General features: G+C 49.5%; 2 protein-coding genes across 2 annotated transcripts; both read right to left on the bottom strand.

The window, feature by feature from the left end:
- Positions 1 to 492: 492 nt before the first annotated feature.
- LOC138368295 (putative uncharacterized protein ENSP00000383309) lies at positions 493 to 1,341 on the bottom strand. Its single transcript, XM_069330841.1, has one exon. It carries the CDS (start codon positions 1,339 to 1,341, stop codon positions 493 to 495), a length of 849 nt encoding a protein of 282 aa, XP_069186942.1.
- Positions 1,342 to 1,491: 150 nt separating this feature from the next.
- LOC138368289 (putative uncharacterized protein ENSP00000383309) lies at positions 1,492 to 2,421 on the bottom strand. Its single transcript, XM_069330840.1, has one exon. The coding sequence runs from the start codon at positions 2,419 to 2,421 to the stop codon at positions 1,492 to 1,494; it is 930 nt and encodes a 309-aa protein (XP_069186941.1).
- Between the last annotated feature and the right edge of the window lie 19,778 nt (positions 2,422 to 22,199).

Genomic DNA, 22,199 nt, shown 5'->3' with positions numbered 1-22,199 from the left:
GTGCTAGTGGCTAGGATTGTGGTGATTGTGGTTGTAGGGAGTGGTGGTGGTTGGTTGTGGCGGAGGTGGTTGGGAAGGCATCGGCACCACAACTTCAAGACGCCTGCTAATGACAGGCTGAGCAAACACACACACACACACACACACACACACACACACACACACACACACACACACACACACACACACACACACACACACACACACACACACACACTCACACACTCCGCCACCAGCTGTTATGTCGACAAAAACTTCAGAAATGCGCCGGAAATGGCCGATACCTTGGGTAATACTGTATTCACATTGTTTACTTTGTTGCTGTTTGTTGATCCTCACCCCCCCCCCCCCACCCATCCCCCATAGTGTCCACCTACCTTACACCTGCCCCGCCCCTCACCATGCTGGAGGCCACTCCTCCATGGAGGCTGCTGGAGGCCACTCCTCCATGGAGGCTGCTGGAGGCCACTCCTCCATGGAGGCTGCTGGAGATCACTCCTCCATGGAGGCTGCTGGAGGCCACTCCACCATGGAGGCTGCTGGAGGCCACTCCACCATGGAGGCTGCTGGAGACCACTCCTCCATGGAGGCTGCTGGAGGCCACTCCACCATGGAGGCTACTGGAGGCCACTCCACCATGGAGGCTGCTGGAGACCACTCCTCCATGGAGGCTACAGGAGACCACTCCTCCATGGAGGCTGCTGGAGGATACTCCTCCATGGAGGCTGCTGGAGGCCACTCCTCCATGGAGGCTGCTGGAGGCCACTCCTCCATGGAGGCTGCTGGAGGCCACTCCTCCATGGAGGCTGCTGGAGACCACTCCTTCATGGAGGCTGCTGGAGGCCACTCGTCCATGGAGGCTGCTGGAGGCCACTCCTCCATGGAGGCTGCTGGAGGCCACTCCACCATGGAGGCTACTGGAGGCCACTCCACCATGGAGGCTGCTGGAGACCACTCCTCCATGGAGGCTACAGGAGACCACTCCTCCATGGAGGCTGCTGGAGGCCACTCCTCCATGGAGGCTACAGGAGACCACTCCTCCATGGAGGCTGCTGGAGGCCACTCCTCCATGGAGGCTGCTGGAGGCCACTCCTCCATGGAGGCTGCTGGAGACCACTCCTTCATGGAGGCTGCTGGAGACCACTCCTCCATGGAGGCTACAGGAGACCACTCCTCCATGGAGGCTACAGGAGACCTCTCCTCCAGGGAGGCTGCCTGAGACCACTCCTCCATGGAGGCTACAGGAGACCACTCCTCCATGGAGGCTACAGGAGACCACTCCTCCATGGAGGCTGCTGGAGGCCACTCCTCCATGGAGGCTGCTGGAGGCCACTCCTCCATGGAGGCTGCTGGAGATCACTCCTCCATGGAGGCTGCTGGAGGCCACTCCACCATGGAGGCTGCTGGAGACCACTCCTCCATGGAGGCTGCTGGAGACCACTCCTCCATGGAGGCTGCTGGAGGCCACTCCTCCATGGAGGCTGCTGGAGATCACTCCTCCATGGAGGCTGCTGGAGGCCACTCCACCATGGAGGCTGCTGGAGACCACTCCTCCATGGAGGCTGCTGGAGACCACTCCTTCATGGAGGCTGCTGGAGGCCACTCCTTCATGGAGGCTGCTGGAGACCACTCCTCCATGGAGGCTACAGGAGACCACTCCTCCATGGAGGCTACAGGAGACCTCTCCTCCATGGAGGCTGCCTGAGACCACTCCTTCATGGAGGCTGCTGGAGACCACTCCTCCATGGAGGCTACAGGAGACCACTCCTCCATTGAGGCTACAGGAGACCACTCCTCCATGGAGGCTACAGGAGACCACTCCTCCATGGAGGCTGCTGGAGGCCACTCCTCCATGGAGGCTGCTGGAGGCCACTCCTCCATGGAGGCTGCTGGAGACCACTCCTCCATGGAGGCTACAGGAGACCACTCCTCCATTGAGGCTACAGGAGACCACTCCTCCATGGAGGCTACAGGAGACCACTCCTCCATGGAGGCTGCAAGAGACCACTCCACCATGGAGGCTGCTGGAGACCACTCCTCCATGGAGGCTGCTGGAGGCCACTCCTCCATGGAGGCTGCTGGAGGCCACTCCTCCATGGAGGCTACAGTAGACCACTCCTCCATGGAGGCTGCCTGAGACCACTCCTCCATGGAGGCTACAGGAGACCACTCCTCCATGGAGGCTGCCTGAGACCACTCCTCCATGGAGGCTGCCTGAGACCACTCCTCCATGGAGGCTGCAAGAGACCACTCCTCCATGGAGACTACAGGAGACCACTCCTCCATGGAGGCTGCTGGAGGCCACTCCTCCATGGAGGCTGCTGGAGGCCACTCCTCCATGGAGGCTGCAAGAGACCACTCCTCCATGGAGGCTGCAAGAGACCACTCCACCATGGAGGCTGCTGGAGACCACTCCTCCATGGAGGCCACTCCTCCATGGAGGCTACAGGAGACCACTCCTCCATGGAGGCTGCTGGAGACCACTCCTCCATGGAGGCTACAGGAGACCACTCCTCCATGGAGGCTACAGGAGACCACTCCTCCATTGAGGCTACAGGAGACCACTCCTCCATGGAGGCTACAGGAGACCACTCCTCCATGGAGGCTACAGGAGACCACTCCTCCATGGAGGCTACAGGAGACCACTCCTCCATGGAGGCTGCCTGAGACCACTCCTCCATGGAGGCTACTGGAGACCACTCCTCCATGGAGGCTGCTGGAGGCCACTCCTCCCTGGAGGCTGCAAGAGACCACTCCACCATGGAGGCTGCTGGAGGCCACTCCTCCATGGAGGCTGCTGGAGGCCACTCCTCCATGGAGGCTGCTGGAGGCCACTTCTCCATGGAGGCTACAGGAGACCACTCATCCATGGAGGCTGCTGGAGGCCACTCCTCCATGGAGGCTGGGATTTATGCAGGAGTCGAGTCAGTTCAACACAACCTGTAAATCGGTCACTGGAATTAATTGGAGACCCTTGCTGAGGGCAGCGAACCCCACCATCACCTCCTGGGAGAATATTGCTGACCGGACTAGCAAGCAGTCAACTTGACCAGTGGCCTTGACGGTGAGGGGGAAGTCAGTGAGGGCGAGAGGAGGATGTCACCAAGTGGAGGGAGGAGATGAAGTCACTGAGGGTTGAGGGAGGAGATTGGGAAAGTGAGTGGGAATCACTTAGTAATAAGTGATATCACAATTACTACAACTGCAAGGGGGCACAACATATTACATTGGACAATAACAGCCACACTGAAGGGAGAGGAAGGAGGACATACGGACACAACGGGAAGCTGCAAATGCAAACGAGTCAACGAAATACGATATTCTCGTACTCTGTACGGCTGGAATGCATTGAAAGGTTATCTTGTAATCTTGAGGTTATCTTGAGATGATTTCGGGGCTTTAGTGTCCCTGCGGCCCAGTCCTCGACCAGGCCTCCACCCCCAGGAAGCAGCCCGTGATAGCTGACTAACACCCAGGTACCTATTTTACTGCTAGGTAACAGGGGCATAGGGTGAAAGAAACTCTGCCCATTGTTTCTCGCCGGCGCCTGGGATCGAACCCGGGACCACAGGATCACAAGTCCAGCGTGCTGTCCGCTCGGCCGACCGGCTCCCTTGTGGAAGCCACCTCCACCTCTTCAAGTTTAAGACGAGATTCGATAAATAAATCGATGTTCAAGAAAGATAACTTCTAACACAAGAGGCACAACTAGTTCAGTAGGCGGGGTATGAAGACCTGGATCTCACTCTCCTGTGGTCACTGATAAGGAAGTATTGTTAAACATGTCACCTTAAGGTCCACTACCCATTAGACGCCACACTACACCTCGTCCCTCGTCACCTCGTTGTCCTCGTCACTGTTGTCCTCGTCACTATCACAGGTGGCCTCGTCATCGTCACTCCTGGGGCCAGATTCACGAATCAGTTACGCAAGTACTTACGAACCTGTCCATCTTTTCTCAATCTTTGGCGGCTTTGTTTACAATTGTTCAACAGATAATGAGCTCCGAAGCACCAGGCGGCTGTTTATAACAATAACAACAGTTGATTGGCAAGTTTTCATGCTTGTAAACTGTTTAATAAATGTAACCAAAGCCGTCAAAGATTGACGAAAGATGTACACGTTCGTAAGAACTTGCGTAACTGCTTCGTGAATCTGGCCTGTCCTCTTAGGTCGTAGTTCCTGCACCTCAAAAGCTGCTTCATGTTGCCCCAAGTCTCCCGCCACATGGGCCGCATAACCCAATGGAACTGAGGAGAAAACACTCCCATTGTGGAGCACCGCGGCTTAAACACTCGTCTTGGAGGAAAACTAAAGCTGATCAACAATTGTCAACATTTCCGTTCTTAGTGACCCAGAATTAGTCAAGATTGACTTGATTTGTTTGAGTTGTGTATGAATTTGTTTATAGTTTGTTTTTTCTCACTCGCTTATTCTCTCTCCCTCTCACTTATTCTCTCTCCCTCTCACTTATTCTCTCTCCCTCTCACTTATTCTCTCTCCCTCTCACTTATTCTCTCTTCCTCTCACTTATTCTCTCTCCCTCTCACTTATTCTCTCTCCCTCTCACTTATTCTCTCTCCCTCTCACTTATTCTCTCTCCCTCTCACTTATTCTCTCTCCCTCTCACTTATTCTCTCTCCCTCTCACTTATTCTCTCTCCCTCTCACTTATTCTCTCTTCCTCTCACTTATTCTCTCTCCCTCTCACTTATTCTCTCTCCCTCTCACTTATTCTCTCTCCCTCTCACTTATTCTCTCTCCCTCTCACTTATTCTCTCTCCCTCTCACTTATTCTCTCTCCCCTCTCACTTATTCTCTCTCCCTCTCACTTATTCTCTCTTCCTCTCACTTATTCTCTCTCCCTCTCACTTATTCTCTCTCCCTCTCACTTATTCTCTCTCCCTCTCACTTATTCTCTCTCCCCTCTCACTTATTCTCTCTCCCTCTCACTTATTCTCTCTTCCTCTCACTTATTCTCTCTCCCTCTCACTTATTCTCTCTTCCTCTCACTTATTCTCTCTCCCTCTCACTTATTCTCTCTCCCTCTCACTTATTCTCTCTCCCTCTCACTTATTCTCTCTTCCTCTCACTTATTCTCTCTCCCTCTCACTTATTCTCTCTCCCTCTCACTTATTCTCTCTCCCTCTCACTTATTCTCTCTCCCCTCTCACTTATTCTCTCTCCCCTCTCACTTATTCTCTCTCCCTCTCATTTATTATCTCTCCCTCTCACTTATTCTCTCTCCCTCTCACTTATTCTCTCTCCCTCTCACTTATTCCCTCTCCCTCTCACTTATTCTCTCTCCCTCTCACTTATTCTCTCTCCCTCACTTATTCCCTCTCCCTCTCACTTATTATCTCTCCCTCTCACTTATTCTCTCTCCCCTCTCACTTATTCCCTCTCCCTCTCACTTATTCTCTCTCCCTCACACTTATTCCCTCTCCCTCTCACTTATTATCTCTCCCTCTCACTTATTCTCTCTCCCTCTCACTTATTCTCTCTCCCTCACACTTATTCCCTCTCCCTCTCACTTATTATCTCTCCCTCTCACTTATTCTCTCTCCCTCTCACTTATTCTCTCTCCCTCTCACTTATTCTCTCTCCCTCTCACTTATTCTCTCTCCCTCTCACTTATTCTCTCTCCCTCTCACTTATTCTCTCTCCCTCTCACTTATTCTCTCTCCCTCTCACTTATTCTCTCTCCCTCTCACTTATTCTCTCTCCCTCTCACTTATTCTCTCTTCCTCTCACTTATTCTCTCTCCCTCTCACTTATTCTCTCTCCCTCTCACTTATTCTCTCTCCCTCTCACTTATTCTCTCTTCCTCTCACTTATTCTCTCTCCCTCTCACTTATTCTCTCTCCCTCTCACTTATTCTCTCTCCCTCTCACTTATTCTCTCTCCCTCTCACTTATTCTCTCTCCCTCTCACTTATTCTCTCTTCCTCTCACTTATTCTCTCTCCCTCTCACTTATTCTCTCTCCCTCTCACTTATTCTCTCTCCCTCTCACTTATTCTCTCTTCCTCTCACTTATTCTCTCTCCCTCTCACTTATTCTCTCTTCCTCTCACTTATTCTCTCTCCCTCTCACTTATTCTCTCTCCCCTCTCACTTATTCTCTCTCCCCTCTCACTTATTCTCTCTCCCCTCTCACTTATTCTCTCTCCCTCTCACTTATTCCCTCTCCCTCTCACTTATTCTCTCTCCCTCTCACTTATTCTCTCTCCCTCACACTTATTATCTCTCCCTCTCACTTATTCTCTCTCCCTCTCACTTATTCTCTCTCCCTCACACTTATTCCCTCTCCCTCTCACTTATTATCTCTCCCTCTCACTTATTCTCTCTCCCTCTCACTTATTCTCTCTCCCTCTCACTTATTCTCTTTCCCTCTCACTTATTCTCTCTCCCTCTCACTTATTCTCTCTCCCTCTCACTTATTCTCTCTCCCTCTCACTTATTCTCTCTCCCTCTCACTTATTCTCTCTCCCCTCTCACTTATTCTCTCTCCCTCTCACTTATTCCCTCTCCCTCTCACTTATTCTCTCTCCCTCTCACTTATTCCCTCTCCCTCTCACTTATTCTCTCTCCCCTCTCACTTATTCTCTCTCCCCTCTCACTTATTCTCTCTCCCCTCTCACTTATTCTCTCTCCCTCTCACTTATTCTCTCTCCCTCTCACTTATTCTCTCTCCCTCTCACTTATTCCCTCTCCCTCTCACTTATTCTCTCTCCCTCTCACTTATTCTCTCTCCCTCTCACTTATTCTCTCTCCCTCTCACTTATTCTCTCTCCCTCTCACTTATTCCCTCTCCCTCTCACTTATTCTCTCTCCCTCTCACTTATTCTCTCTCCCTCTCACTTATTCCCTCTCCCTCTCACTTATTCCCTCTCCCTCTCACTTATTCCCTCTCCCTCTCACTTATTCTCTCTCCCTCTCACTTATTCTCTCTCCCTCTCACTTATTCCCTCTCCCTCTCATTTATTATCTCTCCCTCTCACTTATTCTCTCTCCCTCTCACTTATTCCCTCTCCCTCTCACTTATTATCTCTCCCTCTCACTTATTATCTCTCCCTCTCACTTATTCCCTCTCCCTCTCACTTATACCCTCTCTTTCCCACGTTCAGACCCCGACGTCCAAGCGGTTGAATACAATTCCTTTCCTCCATCGTATCCCAAATCCTTATCCTCATCCCTTCCCTTCATAGTCGTTATGGCTTAGTGCTTTCTCCTGATAATTACCTCTCCCTCAATCCCTTCCCTCCCTGGCTTATTCCCTAACCTAACCTAACCTAACCTAACCTACCCTACCTTCTTCCTCCCTCCCTCTCTCACTTACACAACAGGTCATACTAGTTGTGTGTGTGTGTGTGTGTGTGTGTGTGTGTGTGTGTGTGTGTGTGTGTGTGTGTGTGTGTGTGTGTGTGTGTGTGTGTGTGTGTGTGTGTGTGTGTGTGTGTGTGTGTGTGTGTGTGTGTGTGTAAGCTCACTTAGATGTGCTTGTAGGGTTGGACGGGTGCTCCTGGGCCCCGCCTGTTAATTTCTGACTGTCGGTTGTCCAAATGTACTGACTCGCTACCAATTTTTCTTTCATGTCAACTACATTCTCTCTCGCACACAGGCCCGCAGCAGCTAATTTCTTGGTGCCTATTACTTCTAGGTGAACGGAGGCATCATGTGAAAGAAACTGCCCGTTTGTGTGTGTCTGCTGGGGAATTGATCCACGATGTTGTGTTGAGAAGCATTTCAGATAGCTTTACGCCGATAGGACAGAATTGTGCTGACTTGACTTAAATGAAGATTATGAGTGCACGTTAATTGGTCCGTCTGACATCCTTTAATGAAGTCTTAGGCGCTTGAACAACGCTTTACAAGCTTGTGATTTTGTAGGTCAAGTCTACTCACCTAGTTGTGCTTGCGGAAGTTGAGCTTCGGCTCTTTGGTCCCGCCTCGGTGTGTTCACGTCGATGCTGTATTGTAAGTCGTGTCCGTATTCTGTTGATGTGCCTCAGAGAACCTCCTATACCTGGTTGATACTTGGTTGATGGGGTTCTGGGAGTTCTTCTACCTTCTACTCCCCAAGCCCGGCCCGAGGCCAGGCTTGACTTGTGAGAGTTTGGTCCACCAGGCTGTTGCTTGGAGCGGCCCGCAGGCCCATTATCTTTGTTCTGCGTATTTCTTATTTGACAGCGACACCAGAGCCCTCGGCATCAAGGTCTGCTGTCACCCTCGCCAGGACGCTCAGCGGTAGTGGCCGTAGTAGCGATGTTGTCATGATTTATGGTTGGTATTAAGGCCGTTGTGTGGTACAGCTGTTAAGTTAGAGCATTAAAGACCGTTAGTGTGTTGAAGAGCGCACAAGTTAGTTTCCTACAGTCACCTCAACCCAACACTTTATCTCATCCATCTAGACGATAATTCAACAATACAATATGCAAGGTGACTACAATATGCAAGGTGACTACAATATGCAAGGTGACTACAATATGCAAGGTGACTACAATATGCAAGGTGACTACAATATGCAAGGGGGAGTACAATATGCAAGGGGGAGTACAATATGCAAGGGGGAGTACAATATGCAAGGGGAGTACAATATGCAAGGGGAGTACAATATGCAAGGGGGAGTACAATATGCAAGGGGAGTACAATATGCAAGGGGGAGTACAATATGCAAGGGGAGTACAATATGCAAGGGGAGTACAATATGCAAGGGGAGTACAATATGCAAGGGGAGTACAATATGCAAGGGGAGTACAATATGCAAGGGGAGTACAATATGCAAGGGGAGTACAATATGCAAGGGGAGTACAATATGCAAGGGGGAGTACAATATGCAAGGGGAGTACAATATGCAAGGGGGAGTACAATATGCAAGGGGGAGTACAATATGCAAGGGGGAGTACAATATGCAAGGGGAGTACAATATGCAAGGGGAGTACAATATGCAAGGGGAGTACAATATGCAAGGGGAGTACAATATGCAAGGGGAGTACAATATGCAAGGGGAGTACAATATGCAAGGGGAGTACAATATGCAAGGGGAGTACAATATGCAAGGGGGAGTACAATATGCAAGGGGAGTACAATATGCAAGGGGAGTACAATATGCAAGGGGAGTACAATATGCAAGGGGAGTACAATATGCAAGGGGGAGTACAATATGCAAGGGGGAGTACAATATGCAAGGGGAGTACAATATGCAAGGGGAGTAGAATATGCAAGGGGAGTAGAATATGCAAGGGGGAGTACAATATGCAAGGGGGAGTACAATATGTAAGGGGAGTACAATATGCAAGGGGGAGTACAATATGCAAGGGGAGTACAATATGCAAGGGGAGTACAATATGCAAGGGGAGTACAATATGCAAGGGGAGTACAATATGCAAGGGGAAGTACAATATGCAAGGGGAGTACAATATGCAAGGGGGAGTACAATATGCAAGGGGAGTACAATATGCAAGGGGGAGTACAATATGCAAGGGGAGTACAATATGCAAGGGGAGTACAATATGCAAGGGGAGTACAATATGCAAGGGGGAGTACAATATGCAAGGGGGAGTACAATATGCAAGGGGAGTACAATATGCAAGGGGAGTACAATATGCAAGGGGAGTACAATATGCAAGGGGGAGTACAATATGCAAGGGGGAGTACAATATGCAAGGGGAGTACAATATGCAAGGGGAGTACAATATGCAAGGGGAGTACAATATGCAAGGGGAGTACAATATGCAAGGGGGAGTACAAACGTGTACAATTATTCAGGCGCCGTCACCTGGTAAAGGGGAAAGGGGGGGGGGGAGGGACCATTATCATATAATTAGAACCATTAGTGTTGATGTGTCCATTGTTGTGTTGTCCAGTTGTCAGGTGACTGGGCTGCTCCCTCCGCCAGGTGGGCGGCACACCAGCCGGCTCACGTCCGGTTAAAAGTCCGGAAAGGTGTTTGTTTAGAAAAATTTGTAGAAAACTCCGGGGCCTACGACCGGCCTTGGGAAAAAAATCGAGAAAACCCCGGGGCCTACGACCGGCCTTGGGAAAAAAAGAAAATTGTCGGTCGTAGGCCCGGTTTCCACTACTCCCCGCCGGCACTCTGTTGGTAATCTTGGGAATGGTATTTTATCAAATCACCTCACAGTTGCATATATGCCCGGAGACCGTTCAGGCTTGTTCGCATTTGTGTTCCTCACGTGTGCCCTAAAGAATGAGGTGATTTGATAAAATACCATGCCCAAGATTACCAACAGAGTGCCGGCGGGGGGATGGGAATTAGCCTCGGCTACCATCCTCTTTTGCCCGGTCGTGTTGGTCTACTGGTTAAGGGATCCTGTACATCAGATGCATTGCTTCTGGCAGTATGGGTTCGAGTCACTTCTGGGGTGTGAGTTTTCAGTTGCATATATGCCTGGAGACCGTTCAGGCTTGTTCGCATATATATATATATATATATATATATATATATATATATATATATATATATATATATTTATTTATATATAATATATATATATATATATATATATATATATATATTAATTTATTTATTTATTTATTGCGTAGCAATGCTCTTTAATAATATAAATTCCATTTTCTACGAAAAGGTCCTCTCGTGGGTATCTCTGAAGACCTGTAACTGAGAGTCGTATTTAACTGTTGAAGCAGCCACCACCCCCTCTCCCTACCCCCCTCCCCCCTCTCCTCAACATCCCCCTCTCCCTTTTCATTATTTTTTTCTGCGATCCTCGTCCATATTTCCCTTCTGATGTTCTTAAACTTCTCTTTCCGATGTCTCCGCAAGAAGGAAGATGGATCGTAATATTTATTCTCTTCGTATCTTGTAATTTTCTTCACTTTTTATCCACCTCGAGTGAGAGGACTGGAGAATGGGGCAAGGGGTAGGTGCTGGTGGTGGAGAGAGAAGGGGGAGAGTGGGAGGGAGGGAGAGAGAAGGGGGGGAGTGGGAGGGAGGGAGGGAGGGAGAGTGAGAGGAGGATGGGACGGGGGGACCAGACAGGGACACCAGTGAGAGCGACACCAGCTGCTCTGGGCCCAAGTATGCCAAATAGCCCGAAAATGGCTCCATACTACCGAGTTTTTACCCCAGCTGGATTTTCTGGAACGGTAGTTACGTGCATACGCGGCCCCCCGGGCCCTCCCTTCCTTCCCCTTCCCTCCCTCTCTCCCTCTCCCCTTCCCTCTCTCCCTCCCGCTCTTCCATTGTACGACCCCGGTCCCCTCTTTTACAACTCATTTTCCTAACTCCCCTTCACATACCGATTTTGTCTTCCCCTTTATCGTTACAATCTAAACTTTTTTTCTCTCTCTCTCTCTCTCTCTCTCTCTCTCTCTCTCTCTCTCTCTCTCTCTCTCTCTCTCTCTCTCTCTCTCTCTCTCTCTCTCTCTCTCTCTCTCTCTCTCTCTCTCTCTCTCTCATTTTTCCTCCTTGTTTTCTTTTGTCTGGAAACTCCTGCCTTTGTTTGCAGTGGTCCAGTAACTCCGTTTAAGTTTCAACAAGTGCACTTAGTCTGCTGATTACCGCGGCCACACACACCACGCCACGCCACCACACACACCACCACCACCACACACACCACACCACGCCACCACACCACGCCACCACACACACCACCACCACCACACACACCACCACCACGCCACCACACACACCACCACCACCACACACACCACGCCACGCCACCACACACACCACGCCACGCCACCACACACACCACGCCACGCCACCACACACACCACGCCACGCCACCACACACACCACCACCACCACACACACCACGCCACGCCACCACACACACCACGCCACCACCACACACACCACGCCACGCCACCACACACACCACCACCACCACACACACCACGCCACGCCACCACACACACCACGCCACCACCACACACACCACACCACGCCACCACACACACCACCACCACCACACACACCACGCCACGCCACCACACACACCACGCCACCACCACACACACCACGCCACGCCACCACACACACCACGCCACCACCACACACACCACACCACGCCACCACACACACCACCACCACCACACACACCACGCCACGCCACCACACACACCACGCCACCACCACACACACCACACCACGCCACCACACACACCACGCCACCACCACACACACCACGCCACGCCACCACACACACCACGCCACCACACACACCACGCCACACACACCACGCCACCACACACACCACGCCACACACACACACCACACACCACCACCACACACACCACGCCACACACACCACGCCACACACACACACCACACACCACCACGCCACACACACACAACGCCTCCACTACACAAAGGCAGCGTGGACAAAGACAAAATATTTAGCACGGGTGGAACACGAACAAGGGAACACAGGTGGAAACTCAGTGGCCAAATGTGCACCAGAGACATTAGAAAGATTTTTTCACTGTCAGAGTAGTTAACAAATAGGATGCATTAGGTAGAGATGTTGTGAGATGAAAGTCTGGAAGAACGAATGGATGACAGTGTAGTCACTGTACAAGCAACCTGTCCTCCTACAACCTGTCCTCCTACAAAGAACGTTGTTTTCCGCTCGTATGCGTTACCTAAGGACAAAAATTGTCGTACTTGAAAATGTAAGCGACTGGCGAAAGTGACGTACTGTCACTTACGTACTGTGAACGACCCACCCGAGGGAGTCAAAGTTTTCATAGCAATGTTTACAGATGACTCAAGGCTGACGAGGACTGTAAAAACAGGAGAGAGGACTGCAGTGGTTGCTAGAATTCAATTGCAACAAGTGTAAGGTTATAAATATGTGAAAAGAAGAGAGGAGGCCTGGAGGCATATACACCATAAGGAGAAGGTGACTGCAGTATCTAAAAGATAGTTTTGAGATTGGATTTTCCAACACTAACACTGGAGTCAGTGTGACTCCAGTATTAATGATCATTCCAGTGTTGGGCTTGTATGATGTATTGACCCCTCGCTGGCCATCCAGAGAACCACGTGCTCAAAGGATCTAATCTCCTTAATTTTGTAAGTCGTAACCAGGGCCAGGATTCAACAAACATTTACACATTTAGAAACCTGTACATCTTTCCTCAATATTTAGCGGCTTTGTTTACATTTAATAAACAGTTTACGAGCATTTAAACGTCCCAGTAAAATGTTGTCATTGTTATGAAGATCCTCGTAGCTTATAAACTATTTTATATATTTAAATAAAGCAGCCAAAGACGGAGAAAAGATGTAGAGGTGTTATGTACTTGCGTAAATGCTTGTTGATTCCCAGTGACGCAATATTGCTATAGTGGACGTCACTGTAGTGACGCAATAATCTCGTCAGCCATTGAGATAACGGCAAGCGTTAATGACGTAGTGACCTCGTCAGCTATTCAGCGATAGGCTAGCACGCATGACGTAATATCCCCCATCAGCCATTCAGCGTGCAGCTGGCCGCCAACAAAGACCTGAGGTAATAATGGCGCCAAGCGAGCGACGCTTCGCGCGGGAAACCGCCATAACTCCCCATTCACGCCCTCACCAGTTGGGCATTCTTGTGGGTTTACAGTTTACGCATTTGGAAACTTTAGACAATATTACATCGCATTAGTACCATACCAGTCGATGAGTTGCTCAAAATCGCTGATATTCCTGATTTTATTCCAGGGTTTTCTGAGTATTCCATTGATGGTGGTGGTTATAATCATTAGGGATAATGATACTCGTGGTGACCCCAGGGTGACCCCAGGTGGACACCCCAGGGGGACCCCAAGTGGACCCCAGGGGGACCCCAGGGTGACCCCAGGTGGACCCCAGGGTGACCCCAGGTGGACCCCAGGGTGACCCCAGGTGGACCCCAGGGTGACCCCAGGTGGACCCCAGGGTGACCCCAGGTGGACCCCAGGGTGACCCCAGGTGGACCCCAGGTGGACCCCAGGGTGACCCCAGGTGGACCCCAGGGTGACCCCAGGGGGCCGTCGAGGACTATAGGGCGCGGAAATTAACTCTCAGGCGGGTTAATGGTGTTGTTATGAAGCACTAAGATGCGTGGAAAGGAGAGAGGGAAGGGGATAGAGACCGGGAGGGGGAATAGGACAAAAAAGGGGAGGATAGGACAGGGGATAGAAGGCAGGGTAGACAGATAGCAGAGAGGAAGGGTGATGTGGTGGAGGCTGACTCCATACACAGTTTCAAGTGTAGATATGATAGAGCCCAGTAGGCTCAGGAACCTGTATACCTGTTGATTGACAGTTGAGAGGCGGGACCAAAGAGCCAGAACTCAACCCTCGCAAGCACAATTAGGTAAAAAAAAGGTAAATTAGGTAAATACACACACACACACACACACACACACACACACACACACACACACACACACACACACACACACACACTGTGGGACCTCGTAGCCTGGTGGATAGCGCGCAAAACTCGTAATTCTGTGGCGCGGGTTCGATTCCCGCACGAGGCAGAAAGAAATGGGCAAAGTTTCTTTCACCCTAAGTGCCCCTGTTACCTAGCAGTAAATAGGTACCTGGGAGTTAGTCAGCTGTCACGGGCTGCTTCCTGGGGTGTGTGTGTGTGGTGTGTGGGAAAAAAAAAAAGTAGTTAGTAAATCAGTTGATTGACAGTTGAGAGGCGGGCCGAAAGAGCAAAGCTCAACCCCCGCAAAAACACAACTAGTACACACACACACACACACAGGAAGCAGCCCGTAACAGCTGTCTAACTCCCAGGTACCTATTTACTGCTAGGTAACAGGAGCATCAGGGTGAACGAAACTCTGCCCATTTGTTTTCCGCCATACCCGGGGATCGAACCCCGGTCTCCAGGATTACGAGCCCTCAGTGCTGTCCACTCAGCCACCAGGCTACCCAAGAAAAGAAAATGAGTTTCTTCTTGTGTGTGTAAACACACAAATAATTCACTTTTTTAACACATTCACCCCCCCCCCCCATATTTTTCTCACCTGCTTGTGAGGAAATGTAACGTCACCTCATCCGTCTTCTCCTTTCCCCTCTTCTCCCTCTCCCTCTGCTTTCTCCCTTCTCTCCCTCTCCCTATTCTCCTTCACCCGTCTCTTGGTGTGTTTATTTGTCTTGCGTCGTTTCTTTCACCTGTCAACAAATGTCTGGCTGCTCTTCATCATTTTCATCTTCATTTTCACTCATGTTCTTTTTATTTCCTCTCCAATTTCCTCCCAGTCACTTTAATCTCCGTTGCGTTGGCTTTTATTGGGCTTTTTACTTTTCGTTCCTTCCTTTTTTGGACCATTCTTGGAGGCATTCTCTCTCTCTCCCTCTCAGGGACTTCTTGCAGGCACTCTCCCTCTCTTTGGCTTCCTTGCAGCACTCACTGCAGCTTGCACAAGCACTTTAACAGCCTACAAGCACTCCTCCCTCCCATGCATGCCTACACACACACACACACACACACACACACACACACACACACACACACACACACACACACACATACACACACACACACACACACACACACACACACACACACACACACCCTGTCTCCCCTTCCCATGCTATTCTTAAATGTATTCCCATAATACTTATAAATAGGAGCTGCCTCGTATGGGCCAATAGGCCTTCTGCACTTACCTTTGTTCTTATGTTCTTAATACTTATCTCTCTTCCTTCGTCTCTGCTTAACATCATATAGTATTATGTAAGGAAAATTATATGTTTTCAATATAGTTACACAGACCGATCTTGAGTGAAATTGAAGATGTTGCGATAAACAATGGTTGAAGTTAAATGGAAACTCACAAAATAGCTTTCAGTTCTTGGATAGTGATACACGCAGTGATTGTGAGGAACTGTTGCAGTGAGTAGTGCTTGGCCATGTCTTAAGAAGGGCTCACAAAAGTCGCTATTGACCTGAAAGTTACCGGAGAGAAAGAGAGATATAAAGTTTTACAGTGGGAGGCCAGTAACACAGCCGAGATGTGTGGGGGTCAGGTGATGTGTGGGGGTCAGGTGATGTGTGGGGGTCAGGTGATGTGTGGGGGTCAGGTGATGTGTGGGGGTCAGGTGATGTGTGGGGGTCAGGTGATGTGTGGGGGTCAGGTGATGTGTGGGGTTAGGTGATGTGTGGGGGTCAGGTGATGTGTGTGGGGGTCAGGAGATGTGTGGGGGTCAGGTGATGTGTGGGGGTCAGGTGATGTGTGTGGGGGTCAGGAGATGTGTGGGGGTCAGGTGATGTGTGGGGGGTCAGGTGATGTGTGGGGGTCAGGTGATGTGTGGGGGTCAGGTGATGTGTGGGGGTCAGGTGATGTGTGGGGTCAGGTGATGTGTGGGGGTCAGGTGATGTGTGGGGGTCAGGTGATGTGTGGGGGTCAGGTGATGTGTGGGGTCAGGTGATGTGTGGGGTCAGGTGATGTGTGGGGGTTAGGTGATGTGTGGGGGTCAGGTGATGTGTGGGGTCAGGTGATGTGTGGGGGTCAGGTGATGTGTGGGGTCAGGTGATGTGTGGGGGTCAGGTGATGTGTGGGGTCAGATGATGTGTGGGGCTCAGGTGATGTGTGGGGGTCAGGTGATGTGTGGGGGTCAGGTGATGTGTGGGGTCAGGTGATGTGTGGGGGTCAGGTGATGTGTGGGGGTCAGGTGATGTGTGAGGGTCAGGTGATGTGTGGGGTCAGGTGATGTGTGGGGGTCAGGTGATGTGTGGGGGTCAGGTGATATGGTGCTACTAACAGCTTTCTTCTGAATAGCATCAGGAATCTTGGTAGAGGTGGAGCCTTCCTGTTGTGTGTGTGTACTCGCCTAATTGTGCTTGCGGGGGTTGAGCTCTGGCTCTTTGGTCCCGCCTCTCAACCGTCAATCAACTGGTGTACAGATTCCTGAGCCTATTGGGCTCTATCATATCTACATTTGAAACTGTGTATGGAGTCAGCCTCCACCACATCACTTCCTAATGCATTCCATTTACTAACTACTCTGACACTGAAAAAGTTCTTTCTAACGTCTCTGTGGCTCATTTGGGTACTCAGCTTCCACCTGTGTCCCCTTGTTCGCGTCCCACCAGTGTTGAATAGTTCATCCTTGTTTACCCGGTCGATTCCCCTGAGGATTTTGTAGGTTGTGATCATGTCCCCCCTTACTCTTCTGTCTTCCAAGAAGAGTAGCCATTTCTCTGACATTTCTCTGACAAGAAGAAGTAGCCATTTCTCTGACCATCTCTGCAATCTGTTCAGGTCTCGTGTGTGTGTGTGTGTGTGTGTGTGTGTGTGTGTGTGTGTGTGTGTGTGTGTGTGTGTGTGTGTGTACTCACCTAGTTGTGTCTGCAGGATCGAGCATTGACTCTTGGATCCCACCTTTCGAGCATCGGTTGTTTACAGCAATGACTCCTGTCCTATTTCCCTATCATACCTGGTTTTAAAATTATGAATAGTATTTGCTTCCACAACCTGTTCCTGAAGTGCATTCCATTTCCCCACTACTCTCACGCTAAAAGAAAACTTCCTAACATCTCTGTGACTCATCTGAGTTTCAAGCTTCCATCCATGTCCTCTCGTTCTGTTACTATTCCGTGTGAACATTTCGTCTATGTCCACTCTGTCAATTCCTCTGAGTATCTTATACGTTCCTATCATGTCCCCCCTCTCCCTTCTTCTTTCTAGTGTCGTAAGGCACAGTTTCCTCAGGCGCTCTTCATACCCCATCCCTCGTAGCTCTGGGACGAGTCTCGTTGCAAACCTCTGAACCTTTTCCAGTTTCATTATATGCTTCTTCAGATGGGGACTCCATGATGAGGCGGCATACTCTAAGACTGGCCTTACGTAGGCAGTGTAAAGCGCCCTAAATGCCTCCTTACTTAGGTTTCTGAATGATGTTCTAACTTTTGCCAGTGTAGAGTACGCTGCTGTCGTTATCCTATTAATATGTGCCTCAGGAGATAGATTAGGTGTTACGTCCACCCCCAGGTCTCTTTCACGCGTCGTTACAGGTAGGCTGTTCCCCTTCATTGTGTACTGTCCCTTTGGTCTCCTATCTCCTAGTCCCATTTCCATAACTTTACACTTGCTCGTGTTGAATTCTAGTAGCCATTTCTCTGACCATCTCTGCAATCTGTTCAGGTCCTCTTGGAGGATCCTGCAATCCTCATCTGTCACAACTCTTCTCATCAACTTTGCATCATCCGCAAACATCGACATGTAGGACTCTACGCCTGTAAACATGTCGTTAACATATACAAGAAATAGAATTGGTCACAGCACCGATCCTTGTGGTACTCCACTTGTTACTGTTCGCCAGTCCGACTTCTCGCCCCTTACCGTAACTCTTTGGCTCCTTCCTGTTAGGTAGTTCCTTATCCATTCTAGGACCTTTCCCCCCACCCCCGCCTGCCTCTCGAGCTTGAACAGCAGTCTCATGTGCGGTACTGTATCAAAGGCTTTTTGGCAGTCCAGAAATATGCAGTCTGCCCAACCATCTCTGTCCTGTCTTATCCTCGTTATTTTATCATAGAATTCCAGAAGGTTTGTTAGGCACGATTTCCCTGTCCAGAACCCATGTTGATGTTTGTTCACAAACCTAATGTTCTCCAGGTGTGCAACCAGTCGCAGCCTAATTATTCTTTCCAGTATTTTACAGGGGATGCTGGTCAGTGATACAGGTCTGTAGTTAAGTGCCTCCTCCCTATCTCCTTTCTTGAAGATCGGCACGACATTTGCCTTCTTCCAGCAACTGGGCAATTCTCCTGACATAAGTGACTCATTAAAGATCATTGCCAGAGGCACGCTGAGGGCCTGTGCTGCTTCTTTTAGTATCCACGGTGATACTTTGTCTGGTCCAACTGCTTTAGTTGCATCTAGAGTTGTCAACTGTTTCATTACCTCCTCTGCTGTCACCTCCTCTGCTGTGTGTGTGTGTGTGTGTGTACTCACCTATTTGTGCTTGCGGTGGTTGAGCTTTGGCCTCTTTGGTCCCGCCTCATTCAACTGGTGGTCCTGAGCCTACTGGGCTCTATCATATCTACATTTGAAACTGTGTATGGAGTCAGCCTCCACCACATCACTGCCTAATGCATTCCACCTGTTAACTACTCTGACACTGAAAAAGTTCCTTCTAACGTCCCTGTGGCTCATTTGGGTTCTCGGTTTCCACCTGTGTCCCCTTGTTCGCGTACAAGTATGATTACAACAAATTTTGTATATTGTAATCATGTCTCGCCTTACTCGTCTGTCTTCCAAGCCACGTGAGGTTTAGTTCACGTAGCCTTTCCTCGAAACTCGTGCCTCATTGTTCTGAAGCTAGTTTGGTAGCATACCTTTGAACTTTCTCCAACTTTGTCTTGTGCTTGACTAAGTATGGACTCCATGCTGGAGCTGCATACAATAATCTTTTTTTGATACGTCCAAGAGAACGTTTTTGTTGTAATTAATCAAGATTTAAATAGTGGCACTTAGCAATGTTTTGCCTTTAATGTAGTCACTTGTCTTGTGAGGGTAATTGAGCGCTTGAATTATGATGGATGGTTGGGTGAATGAGCACGCACAATCACATAGTGTGTTTACGGTGACTGGAGCTCGGCTCCCGGGCTCCGCCTCGTAAGTGTTAATCGCTTAATATAGTGTTTCGTCATCACCTTGGGAGTTCTCATTTATACATGAAGCCACATATTAATTTTCCTTCCATATATGAGCTTTGATATATGGAAAATATATAGCCTGTCGGCCGAGCGGACAGCAGACTGAACTTGTGATCCTGTGGTCCCGGGTTCGATCCCGGGCGCCGGCGAGAAACAATGGGCAGAGTTTCTTTCACCCTATGCCCCTGTTACCTAGCAGTAAATATTAGGTACCTGGGTGTTAGTCAGCTGTCACGAGCTGCTTCCTGGGGGTGGAGGCCTGGTCGAGGACCGGGCCGCGGGGACATTAAAGCCCCGAAATCATCTCAAGATAACCTCAAGATAGGGGTTCCGGTTAGTGATGTTCGGCACTACAATATCTGAAGTGTATTAACACTTCTGGTAACTCATTTTTCTGTGCAGAAGAAGGGGATTTCCTCCACTTCTTCCATCAATATATCCTATATGCGAACAAGCCTGAATATCCTATATGTTTCCCTCTATAGTTTCCTTGTGTTTTACGGATTCTGAGATTTTCCCTTTGGCCCAAGATCATATTTCTTTCCATTCTCATCCTGTTTATTGTGTGGTGGAGCTGAGGCCAGCGAGTCTCAGCTCGTGCTGCCATACACCAGGTAACAATGGTGCTCTTAACTCTGACGCGCCCTCCTCCATGCTGACCCAAGTGTGAGTATCTGTCTCCAGGCCCCTCAAACTTGCTGATCGAGTGTGAGCATCTGTCCTGGAGGACGAGGTCTCCTGGCTGTCGTGGTGCTCCTCTCTCAAAACTATGGCCCTGCGACGTGTCCATTGGGGTCTCCTTATTGCAACATATGGAACGTAATGAAGATATAAGCTCGAGTATTTTTGAGTCTCTGTTGTTCGTGGCTGTGAAATGTCAGGGACGTGGATACTTCTGCTGACGCGATGCCTTGTGTGGGCGCTTGTAGTTCCTTCTTTATCGGTTCGCGATGTTGAAATATGAAACACGGTCATTGAATATGTCCTGGCTTGATGTTCAGTCCCTGGTTGGTTTATTGTGAGGTGTACAGGTTCCTGGTTGGTTTATTGTGAGGTGTACAGGTTCCTGGTTGGTTTATCATGAGGTGTACAGGTTCCTGGTTGGTTTATCATGAGGTATACAGGTTCCTGGTTGGTTTATCATGAGGTGTACAGGTTTCTGGTTGGTTTATTGTGAGGTGTACAGGTTCCTGGTTGGTTTATTGTGAGGTGTACAGGTTCCTGGTTGGTTTATCATGAGGTGTACAGGTTTCTGGTTGGTTTATCATGAGGTATACAGGTTCCTGGTTGGTTTATCATGAGGTGTACAGGTTTCTGGTTGGTTTATTGTGAGGTGTACAGGTTCCTGGTTGGTTTATTGTGAGGTGTACAGGTTCCTGGTTGGTTTATCATGAGGTGTACAGGTTCCTGGTTGATAAAGGATCAACCCGCCCCCCACCTTTGATACATCACCACTACCAGCCTCCATACTATACTTCAGGTCCAGCTTGTAATCAGTTCCAGATAACAAGAGTGTACTGTCTTGCTTATCGTGACATATTCTGTGATAACAGAACCCGCAGCTGTGTGTACCAGCCTAGGGGGGGGGGGTGGGGGATGGAGTTATCAGGGGGAAAGCACCAAGCCACAACAACAATTACGACAATATAGCACCTGGAAAAGGTTAGGATAGGACAGATTGGAAGAAATGGTGCCTAACCACTTGGACGGTCGGGGATTGAACGCCAACCTGCATGAAGTGAGACCGTTGCTGAACGGTTCAGCCCAAGCGGCTGGGCAGAGCTTGGATACTGTTGTGTCTGGCATCAAGGACTGGAGTGTAAACTTCAGAGGTTTCGAGGTGATGACAATCTTCTGTACCATGACAGCTACTTAAGTAACCGAAGCTTCCAGTTCATACTGTGGAACATACTAGAGGGGCGAGTGTACCCAGGGGTAGTGTGGTCGGATCACTCCTGCGGAATATCTACTTGGATGCTAATGTGAAGGTAATACCAGAGGTTAGCGCCTTTGTACATGATTTACACCAACGTTTGCACAGAATAAGATGATGTAAATCTGATTAGTGAAGCCTTAACAGCTCTCCTGAGGACGACGTTGACACGTTACTGTTGCTCTGGATACAACCCAACTGATGGCTGCCTGACGGAGACGCCCAGAATAACCCCCCTGCCATAGCAACAAGAGAACTGTCCTTCACAAAATATGTGAAAAATGTGATGGTTCAATGCTCTAGAAAACTAACATGTGATGGAGTGTAGAGGCGATGAGTCACAATAACGTGGCTGAAGTATGTTGACCAGACCACACACTAGAAGGTGAAGGGACGAGGACGTTTCGGTCCGTCCTGGACCATTCTCAAGTCGATTGTGAGATCGACTTGAGAGTGGTCCAGGACGGACCGAAACGTGGTCGTCCCTTCACCTTCTAGTGTGTGGTCTGGTCAACATGCAGTGTAGAGCATGACATGGAGGCCAAAGGATGTGTAACATTGTACAACTCCCCCAATTTGATCTCTAAAGGCGCTGGAACCACTAATTTGTAGCTCTTATACCCAATCTTAAGATGCT

The sequence above is a fragment of the Procambarus clarkii genome, chromosome 3 (genome assembly GCF_040958095.1).
Source record: "Procambarus clarkii isolate CNS0578487 chromosome 3, FALCON_Pclarkii_2.0, whole genome shotgun sequence".
Lineage (NCBI taxonomy): Eukaryota > Metazoa > Arthropoda > Malacostraca > Decapoda > Cambaridae > Procambarus > Procambarus clarkii.
The sequence above is the reverse complement of the archived record's forward strand: the minus strand, read 5'-3'. Positions and strand labels throughout refer to the sequence as shown.